Source organism: Triticum urartu, chromosome 4A, assembly GCF_056163025.1.
Source record: "Triticum urartu cultivar PI428250 chromosome 4A, HENAU_Tu73, whole genome shotgun sequence".
Taxonomy (NCBI): Eukaryota; Viridiplantae; Streptophyta; class Magnoliopsida; order Poales; family Poaceae; genus Triticum; species Triticum urartu.
Window position 1 is genome coordinate 409,545,232 of NC_141876.1, and position 10,982 is coordinate 409,556,213.

At 37.4% G+C, this 10,982-nt stretch overlaps 2 protein-coding genes across 2 annotated transcripts; one reads left to right on the forward strand and one right to left on the reverse strand.

Annotated features, from left to right (window-relative positions):
- Positions 1-2,474: 2,474 nt before the first annotated feature.
- On the reverse strand, positions 2,475-5,257 carry LOC147976002 (uncharacterized; the record flags this gene model as incomplete). The annotated part of the gene is made up of 4 exons (XM_087518500.1): positions 2,475-3,760; positions 4,379-4,508; positions 4,979-5,109; positions 5,199-5,257. Coding segments are annotated over 4 exons (363 nt in total), but the record flags the coding sequence as incomplete, so codon positions are not given.
- On the forward strand, positions 5,125-7,855 carry LOC125551744 (myb-related protein 2). Its single transcript, XM_048715042.2, has 7 exons — positions 5,125-5,301; positions 5,399-5,612; positions 5,691-5,767; positions 5,884-5,941; positions 6,016-6,100; positions 6,166-6,235; positions 6,946-7,855. Exons 2-7 carry the CDS (start codon positions 5,399-5,401, stop codon positions 7,504-7,506), a joined length of 1,065 nt encoding a protein of 354 aa, XP_048570999.1. The 5' UTR covers positions 5,125-5,301; the 3' UTR covers positions 7,507-7,855.
- The last annotated feature ends 3,127 nt before the right edge of the window (positions 7,856-10,982 follow it).

The following is a 10,982-nucleotide window of genomic DNA, read 5'->3' on the forward strand; positions in this document are numbered from 1 at the left end:
AATATAATAATACAATATTATTGCCTCTAGAGCATATTTCCAACACTACCCACCACCACCACAAAAATTTCTTGATCATCGCATTAAGGGTTTGCACAAACCTCTAGGAAGCTTAAAAATGACAAAGGGAATATATGCACTACTTGGTAAAATGGACTTGATCAACACTTCTTTCCCTGCTAAAGACATAGTTTCCTAGATCCACCATGTACCTTGTCCCGTAAGCAGTCCTTGATATATTTAAATGCACCATTCTTATAACCCAACATCCAACATCATGCCCAGGTACTTCTCATTCAAGGATTCATTAGCACCATGAAATATACCTTTCACCTCCTCCCTAACGCCAACGGGACATCTTTTGCTGAAGAAAATAGATGATTTCTCACAACTTATGCGTTGACATGGAGCATGGAAATATATATCAAATATTTTGTTAACATCCACTATCCCCACAACATTTGCTTAGAAAAATAACAGGTTGTCATTTGCAAACAATAAATGGTTAACTAGTCGAGTTTGCGTCTCCACCCAAATACCACCCAGACTATATTACTCGACACTGAATTTTAAGAGGCATGGTAGGACCTCTGCTACTAACAAGAAAATGGATCATGGAATAGGGGCCCCTGACGGATACCATGAGAAGGTCTAAATTCATGAAGCTTCTTTCCATTGAACAAAACTGAGAATTTCACTGATCTAACCAACCTCGTCACAATAGACACCCACCGCTCATTGAAACCCAACTTGATCATAATGGACTTCAAATAGTTCTACTCCACTCTGGCATAGGCTTCAACATGTCAAGCTTAAGAGCATTGTTGGTTATTTTTAACTTTATTTTTCATCATAAAATGCAAACACTCGTATGCATAAATTAAGTTGGCCTGCGACAAAGGCTTAGTGTAAGACTGGGCGTGCACTCACGTTAGGCATCACTATAAATGGGCCAACCCATGTAGCTTCCAGGTTAGCACGTGTCCCCCTGTTTTTTTTATCTGTTTGTCTTTTTTCGTTCTTATTTTTGAAAATATTGTAAATAAATATATACCAAAAGATAGCATTAACAAAAAAATTCAAAACTATGAATTTTAAAAAATGTTAACACAATGTAAAACATCTGTTAGCTTAATTCAGAAAAAATGTTTGTGATGTTTAAAATATGTTCACGCGTAAAAAATTACGTAAAATTTTTAAAAACAAATTTATACGATGTAAAAAGTATTTGTGTAATTCAAAAAATGTTTTGTACCATTCAATAAAAATGTACATTACATTTTAAAAAATGCTCACACATTTCAAAAATATGTTCATGACATTTAAAAAATATATTTATATAATCTACAAAAAGTTTCCCAAAGGTTAAAAATTGTTTCATATCATTCAAAAAATGTTTCACCATGTATTTTATAAATGTTAAAATATATTAAAAACAAGTGTTTGAAACAGTGTTAACCATATATTTGAAAAATGTTAGATGTGTATAAAAAATGTTTTATATGTATACAAAAAATGTACAATATGTATGAAAAATTAAACACCAAAAACATGTACTTGAAATAAACTGTTCATCTTGTATTTGAAAAATATTAAACGTCAATAAAAATATTCCTAATGTATACCATACATGTAAAATGTGTATAAAAAATGTAGAAATTTGTTTAAAAAGGAAAGGAAAAAAATGTTCACGTAGTTTAAAAAAACTTTATTGCCATTACAAATGTTCAACATGTATTTTGCAAAAGGTTTAACATTTATTCAAAAAAATGTCCAAACATATACTTAAAAAATGTTCGCCATGTGTTTAATAAATGGTCAAGGTGTATCAAAAAAATATTTCACGTGTACACTATAAATAGATTGTGTAAAAATAGACATGCATAGAAAAAAGAAAAAAAGGAAAAGAAATAAAACACCATAGAACCCGGTGAAGAAAACGCCAACAAACTAAAGATAGCTGACGAAGAAACAAAGAAAAGTAGAAACAACTAAGAAAACCAAGGAAAACCGGTGAAGAAACGAAGCAAAAGCAAGAAAAAAGAACACAAAAAAACGGTGAAGAAACGATGTTAAACAGAAAAACCTAAGAAAAACGGGGAAATTCGGTGAATAAACAAAGGAAAACGAAGAAAATCAAAGTAAAATGATGAAAAAAAAGGAAAGGCAAAGAAAACCATGCAAAAAAAGTGGAAACAGAAGAAAAAAAAAACCTGCTATAGGATAAAAAAATATGCTATACTACTGGGCTGGCCGACGACCCCGATTACAGTTCAGGTCAGGCAGGCCGTAGGTTGGTGTCCAGCCTATCAACGTACGTTGTGCAGCCCTCTGTTTGATGTCCAGTTCATTTATGCGTTCATCAACCCCTCAAAAAAAAAATTATGCGTTCATCAGATTCTCGAAAAAAATTATGAGTTCATCACAGCATCCATGAAATCATATATTGTACCCCTAAAAAATGAAATCATATATTGTTCTAGGGCATTTATTTCCTGTAATTTTATTCACGAGTTTAGGAGTCCAAATGTCGAAGCTCACAACCTCACAAAGCATGCACTTTCATTAGAGAAACAGCTGGAACATATACATTGATAGGCTCAGTTGGCCGTCATATTTGGTTAGCCCAACCCAACAATCTCTTTTTCATCCATGTAAACTGACGGGTTAATAAAAGCTTGGCGAGTTTGCCTCAATTTATTTTTATGCGATCATCACACCAGCCAACCCCTGCTTTCACTCTACACGTAAACAGAAAGCAGCCTGCTGAGGAGGAATCCATGACCGAAATACAGTTTCGTCACCTTCGCATCTGCAACCTCACGTGCACAAAACCTAAACATCTCCTGTGGTTTTACAGTTCAGAGTTGAGTGCACTGAGCAGGACTGTAAGCTGGCTTGTAATAATATACAGTAGTAAAAGCTCTTGGTTCTAAAGAAAAGAAGCATCTTAACAGGCTTCAGATTCGATATCAAAAGAGAAACAGCTGGACCATATACAATAGTTATCCATCTCCGTCCCTGATGTTCGTGTTCAGCTTCACTTTCTCCATCCATGCAGCCAAGATGGAAGTTTAATATATGGACAGAGCTCTGAACTCTCAAGATACCACCTACGGAACAGTCCACACGTGTTGGTCCCTTGGTCTCGCACTCGCCCTGCAGCCCAGGCCTGCGACGCCGTAGAACAAAAAGAACCACTCCACTGTCCACACACAAGAGGTGTCCTGGAGATAGGCGTTATATTCCTTCACATCTTTCTTTACCAAAAACAAAAAGCGCCATGATTCCTCCAGCTCCTTCCCTTATTCCTTCTCCCGGGAGCTCAGAGAGGGAGAAAGAAAGAGAAAGCATACGATTCCAAGCACTTACTTAACAAGCAACAACTGAATGTAATGTGCGCAAAGATAAAGTTCTCCTCCACACCCCCTTTCACCGGATTCAGCACAAAAGATAAAGCGATGGCCACAAAGTGTTCATTCCATGAAGTGCACAGCAGTTTTAGTTTATGCTCCTCATGACCGGCCATCATTGCTCACCATGCCCAGCTGATGCTCGACGAATCTAGCAGCGACTTGGAGAAACAGATAAGCACCAGCATGCTGCAGTTGAACCGGAGCCAAGGTACATATATCATATCGTGGGTCGGTACCATTTGCTTCCCTCAATATATAAGTGAACAGAAAAGACTTATAATTGGTAAGCACATGGATTCCCTCAACTACTCTGGAGAAGACTGGTTGATCCAGATAACAGCAACCTAAATATACAAATAGCAAGCTATAAAGAACAACAAGGGATGATTCTACTTGATTTACTATATATGAACAATTTTGTAAACTTCACGTCAATTTTTCCACCAAAAACAAGAGGGGGGCATCCTGCATCTGTGATTTGCAGAATAGCTTGAACATCAACTTGATTGCAGAGCAAATGAAAGGGTCAGATGACCACATGTTATATTAAAGTCTCACCAATTAGAGTGAACTTAAATTATTATTATTGAACTGTACCGACTACTCTCTCCATAACGAGAACTTTGTTCCCAAATTACAGAGGAGTATTCTGCACAACTTTTACTTTATGCCGGTTGAACCTATCTATAACTGAACTTGATGCATTTTCTATCAAAGCATGGAGAAGACAAATGATGGAAGTGAGACTGTAAGAAAACAGTCAGCTGTACAAGGACGTATGTAAAGGAAAGGCAACATAGAGCACTAAAATCAAGAAGCTAAATCATAAATTTCAAGCTTACTTTATGTGCCTTATGAACTAGCAATCAAACTCAGAAGACCGCTTCACACGCATGCACATCTGATCAGATTCGCCTATCCACTTTAATTTTTCCTGATAGCTGAACAAGTAAAAAACTTACCAGAGGAGACAAAAGGGAACCATATGCTTATTCCATACTTTGCTTTTGTGCAGTCCCAAGAAAAGCATCTGTAATAGAATGAGTTCCTTCTTCGCTTTATTTGCAGGCAAAACTTCATCTAATTCTTCTTCTAGATGCATTCAGTCAATAAGAAATTTAGCAACCCCGTTCTCATATGAACCAATAAATATATGCCATAATAAACTGTATATCATGTTTGAGTATGCTGAAAATACATAAAGCAATACCATATGTGATTATGAAAATGCAGAATCATAACCATAAACCAATGCTGACCAAGTACAGATGCCCACAATGTAAGTGCAGTGGACAGTGGAATTAGTTCTAAGCAAGCAAGATGTAATCCAGGAATCAAGTAAACACAAAACTACAGCCACCGCCTAAAAGTTGTCCAGAGAACAAGGTTCCCTCCTTTTCCTATAAGGCTGATAAATAACATGACCACCCCTAGTTTCCTCCCCTTTCATGTGTGCCAAGTGAAAGCAATACAAACCATATTTGATAGTGCAGAATGAGAATGCAGGAGTGTTCTGGGAATTGACAAATAAAAAGATTTGTGCGCATAGGGTCCACAGGTACCTAAAGGAATAAGGATAATATCTCTTTTCAGTTGCTGTGAAGATTGGGTCAGGCTCAAGTGTTTCTTCCAACGATTCGAAATTCTTTCCTCGGTTGCCTGCCTTATAAGACTGGTGGTACCTGCATAAGATCTTGATATGAGTAGTCGTAGAGGCGTACTTGTTTAGAGCATAGGTCATCTCACTCTCAGCAAATAGAACTTCAAGGTTTGATGAACAACCCCTGATTACCAGAAATAGAGAGCTCATACAGCTGCAATAGACAGTTCCTACAAGGATTGTGCAGTCACAAGCATACATCACTACTAACAGGAACTGAAAGAGGTACAAGTCTATGAGATGTGTCTAGTGTCATGCATGTGAAGTTTAGTTTTGCTCAATATATTGCTATCTATCCTAACCTGCAATATGTTCATGTCAGATGTATCATCATCAACAACAGCTCCAGAGCCACAACCAGCTCTTAGCTTCTAGGCAGACTTTCCCTTCAGAGAGGCACTTACTTTTGCAAGGAGGAATTATTCCAGGAGAGTCAGGGCTTATACTCTCAACTGATGCTAAACCCAGGTTAAAATGGACCCCTGAGCTACATGATCGTTTCGTGGAGGCAGTAAATCAACTCGGCGGACCAGACAGTAAGTATGCATTGAAACAGTTTTGCCATAGAAGCAACTGTAATGATGCTAACATCTAAACACTTCAATTTCCGGCAGAAGCCACCCCAAAAACCATTATGAGGCTCATGGGTGTCCCTGGACTAACATTATATCATCTTAAGAGCCACCTCCAGGTATCCATAGCATTTTAATACAGTGTTTTCTCTTCTTTTTTACAGAAAAAATATATCATAATTTTCCGCATACATTTCTTCAAGCAAGATACTAAATTGTTTTGTCTTTCACCTAGAAATACAGACTAAGCAAAAATCTCCATGTTCAAGCCAATGTCGGAAATTCAAGAACTGGTAAGTATAGCGCAATCATGTTATGAGCCTATCATTAAGCTTGATGTTGAGCGTTTTTCTTTTCCATTCACCAGCCGCAGGATGCACCATAGCAACAGAGAAACAATCTGAAGGAAATGGATCGCCAGTCGGCCACCACCTTAATACACAGACAAACAAGTAAGACAGAAATGAATCTATTCTTGTGCATGTTTACAGAAGGTAATAACTTGCTATCTTATCAGATCAATGCACATAGGTGAAGCCCTACAGATGCAAATTGAAGTGCAGCGACGGCTACATGAACAACTGGAGGTACAAAAGCAGCATAATATAAACTATATTACTTACAAGAGTCACTTTTACATCCCTTTGCATAGATATGAGCTATACCTGACTAATGCATTTCATGGATTACTTCTTGCTAGTACTATAAGTCCATTATGGCTGACCATCCAATAAATGTAGGATACATATATATATTATCGAGAAACTATACACTAGAGACAGGAAAAAAATAGCTACAAGAGCACCACGGATATATACAACTACATACAGGAAATTCAACAAAAAATTATGGACGATGGAAGCAAAGAGCACCATGAAGCAAGACCAACTTATCTTTCTTTTTTTGAGCCTCAGACCAACTTATCTTAACCATCATTTGGTATATTAGTATTTTATTATAAGTAAACTTCAAAGTTGTGCTAATATCATTTTTTAAAATACCGATATTTTCTTCTTGATATGTAGAGTAATGAAAGAGCATGTAAGAAAAATCAGAAAAATTGTGATTAACTGTAAATCCTTAAGGCAACACTTTCTGTATATTCCGGTGTGAAAATATTGGAGCTGTGCTCCTTTGCACTGCATGCACATGGTCTTTCTATGTAAAATAATGTTTATATAAGGTAGAAGTTCACCACAGCTTTAATTCTCCCAAAGAGAAGAAATAAATGGCGCGTTGCTAAAATAGTGATGGTCTGGTATCTAATGCGTAACGAATTAATGATGCCCTTCAACAGGTGCAAAGACACCTGCAACTCCGGATTGAAGCACAAGGGAAGTACCTACAATCAGTGTTGGAAAAGGCACACGAGACACTTGCAAAGCAGAATACAGGCTCGGGTGGTCTAGAAACTGCAAAGATGCAACTATCAGAATTGGTCTCAAAAGTATCAACAGAATGCTTCCATAATGCTTTTACAAGCTTTGAGGAGATTGAGGGATCACAGATGCTACGAAGGCAGACCATGCAGCTTGGTGATGGATCAGTTGACAGCTGCTTAACTGCATGCGAGGGCTCACAAAAGGATCAAGATATCCTGTCAATGAGCCTTTCTGCTCAAAAAGGAAAGGAGATTGGAGGCATGGCATTCGATCTGCAAATGAAAGAAAGAGGACACGAAGATTTGTTTCTCAACAAGCTAAGCAGAAGGCCTCCAAACCACCATGAAGGACACGAGAGGAGAGACAGCTTGAGTATGACATACCAGGCAACGAAATTGGATTTAAACATGAATGACACAAATAATGGAACTCAGAATAGCAAGAAATTCGATTTAAATGGGTTCAGCTGGAGCTAGGAAACACACAAGACAAGAGTGCCAATTTCATAGTAGTGAGGTTATGTGAAACATAATGGTTCTTCCATTGACATGCATCCCACTGGAAGACCTGGAAAAATCTTTGCTGTCAGCCATCGCAGTTCACTCAAATAAGTGATGGAAATTGACAATAAGATGCTTCTTGCAACCCACATAAGTAGGCCGTGTAGATTCCAGAGAAAGTATTCGAGAACTATGTGCGTTCTCCTTTATTATATGCTTTGCTGTGATTCTGTACCATAGAAATACCACGAATTTTGTTGCAACCCCATGCCCAGGACGATTTGCATTGGATTGGTAATGCTAATTAAGGAACTTATCTTTTGCCTATTTTTTCTCACATCGGCAATACGTCATGCAAAGGCTGTATGCGCGTCAAGCCATCAATAGACCGGAGAAATCCTCTCCTACTTTACCTAAAATGATATACAAGTAATAAATAATGTGCCATTGCCTGACCCTGCTCACATCTAATGGATCTGCAAGACTACAACCCATACATATATAATGAAAAAAAGGTTAAATCCCTACACGGCTACACCATCCGTGCGCCGGTCCAGTCTTGATCAGTAAAATACTGCGAGGGACTTGATCATCTATTTGCAATCAAGAATAATCGTTTGCACCGGCTACGAGCTAGTGGCAACCGGCGACGCACAAATCCAAGCTGCAGACGCTGAAACAACGGCTCCAGTTGCTTCCAGGAGTCACGGAATCCATGAATAGCCCAACAAATCGCAGTGCTCCATACCGGGGGGGGGGGGGGGGGGGGGGGGGGGGGGGGGGGAGGGGGGGGGCATTTAGCGCATACCGGCCATAGTTGAACGCCGCTTCTTCCCCTCTCAAACTCCTCCTGGAAATTATCCCGATCCCGGTGCCAGAAATAACTGGAGAAGGTGAAAAAATGGGACCTATCTATCTCCATCTGCATCCATTTCAGAAACCCAAACAAATTGATTTGGAGCTCGCCGCGGAGGTTGATGCGCACGGTGGTTCATCGCGGAGGAGGGTTTGGCTTCACCGGTGGTGAAGACGGCGATGCGAAGAATGTGGGCCTGATTGCTAGTCATCTCTTTCCCCTGGCAATGAGCCCACAATAGCTTCTCCTCAGGCCCTCAGGTTATCCTGTAAGGCACGGGGCGAGATGGGCCGCCCCAGGTGCGCTGGAGGCCACAGACTCGTTTTTTTTGTTTTTCTTTTCTTTTTTGCTTCCTTTGATTTACTTTTATTTACAGTACTTCCAAACATTCTAAATCAAATATATTACGTATTAGCGAAAACAAAATCAAATATATTACACAAAACAATTTACATAAAACATCTGAATAAAAATATTAACCAAGCGTTTAAAAAATGTGAAATATGTATACATAAAATGTTTCTAGTGTATACAAAAAATATAGAATGTGTGTGAAAAAAAGTTGATCATGTATTTAAAAAATTAATAAACCTTTGAATTGTTCTAAAAAAATCATTTGAAAAAATTTAATCAAGAATTTTAAAATATTAAATGTGAATGGAAAAAATGTGAAAATTTATTCATAAAAATATTGAATATTTATTCAAAAAATGTTGAACATTTATTCAAAAACTATTCAGAAAATGTTACATTTTTAAAACTGTTAATCAAGCATATGCAAAATGTTAAAGTGTATAGAAAAAATGTTGACAATGTATAAAAAATTAATCTTGTAATTAAATTTTTTAATCAAGCATTTGCAAAAAGTGTTAAATGTGTATAAATGTTGATCATGTATTAAAAAATTTAATCTTGTATTTGAAAAATATTATCCAAAGCATTTGGAAAATGTTAAAATATGTATGAAAATATTGAACATGTATTAAAAAATAATATTTTATTTTAAAAAGCTAAAATATGTGTAGAGAAAATGTTGACCATGTACTAAAAAATATTAGACTTGTATTTAAAAAATGGTTAACATGTATTAGAAAAAAGTTCTTGACGTATACAATATATGTAGTATGAAAACAAAAAATAATATTAGACATGTGTTGAAAGAAAAAATGATGAGAACTGAGAAAGAAACATAAAGAAAACCAAGAAACAGCAAAAGCAAACTGAAGCATAAAGAAGAAAATCAGTTAAAAACAAAGAAAATAGGAAACTGAAGAAAACTAATAAAGAAACAAAGAAAATCGGAGAAGAAACAAATAATGAAAAAGGAAAGCAAAACCGCACCAAATACAACCAGCGAACGGAAAAAACCCGCAGCAAATACAACAAGCGCACGAACGAACGCGCAACCAGCGAATGCGTGCTCAAAGACTGGGCCCGCAGGAAAGTCTTCAGCGAGACGGAATGTAGCCTCGCTATTAGCAAGATACTAGTAAGAATGCACGTACAATACACATCTCAAACGTAAAACAGGTGAATTCACATAATATAAAAAAATAAACGTTTTTAAAAATATAAATCAAATGGATACACAATGTTTGATGTCGCTCAAATTGTATTTTCAAAAGCGAGACACAATAGTGGTTATGTTGCTGCATAGAGTAATAGCAGGAAAATATTTTCATTCAAATAAAATCAGCAATTATTTATTAATGCAGTAATATAGGCATGTAGTATAGTCTTCTCTTCGAGTGTAGGCAGGAAAAGAAAATATAAACTGCCTTACGGTGCAATTATATTATTCAAGATGCTTAATTCTTAAATCTTATTTTATTTTACTAATCCGCATAGCAAAATATATATTTGTACTAATTTGGATCAAATTATATATATTTTTTGGTTGTGTAGACTGCCAAAATTATATAGCTACCTACTATGGATAATAGGAAATAGAAGATGATATGTAAGGCAATTCTAATCAAGGGGATGGCGTTACCTCTTGATACGGTCTAGTTTAATGCATATGGTGGTACGAAGTAAAGCCCAAGAAAGCCGACATGAACATGAAAAGTAATCATGGAAAATAGACTCTGCATCTTGACTTTTTCAGTATCCCTCTTGATCCTACTTTGTAAGACAAGATTGCTGCATTCTTATGTACGTGCCATATATAATTACACATTTTCAGTACAGCAATCGGCAACCTAAGATAATCCAAAATCTATAATTCTAGATTGCTTGAAGCCCCATGATTCTTATTTAATATGTAATGCACGTGCACCCACTAACAGACACTTTGTCGGCGTGGGTGCTGCGAACGGAGCTGAAGTCAACGCGGATGTCGATGGTTGCCGGAGAGCATGCTCTGGACGTGGATGGAGTCGTTGCAGTAGCGGCAGAAGAGCGCCTGGCCTCCAAACAGAAGACGGTGGCGGCGATAGCACGTGTGTTCCCGGAGGAAGATGAAGCTCCTTGCGCTTCCCCCATCGTGGCTAGCGTGCATGATGGCGGCAAGCGGCTCGCGATTAGCTTCCTAATAGGATGGATGCGTCCGAGATAAGTTTTTTAATAGGATGGATTTGTCTGAGATTAGTTTCCT

What these genes read in the sequence shown, in the direction of transcription:
- LOC125551744 (XM_048715042.2), top strand. Translation starts at nt 5,399, where the DNA reads ATGTATCATCATCAACAACAGCTCCAGAGCCACAACCAGCTCTTAGCT. An exon ending in TCAACTCGGCGGACCAGACA is followed by an intron (nt 5,613 to 5,690) that starts GTAAGTATGCAT and finishes AATTTCCGGCAG; the next exon opens with AAGCCACCCCAAAAACCATT. An exon ending in TGTCGGAAATTCAAGAACTG is followed by an intron (nt 5,942 to 6,015) that starts GTAAGTATAGCG and finishes TCCATTCACCAG; the next exon opens with CCGCAGGATGCACCATAGCA.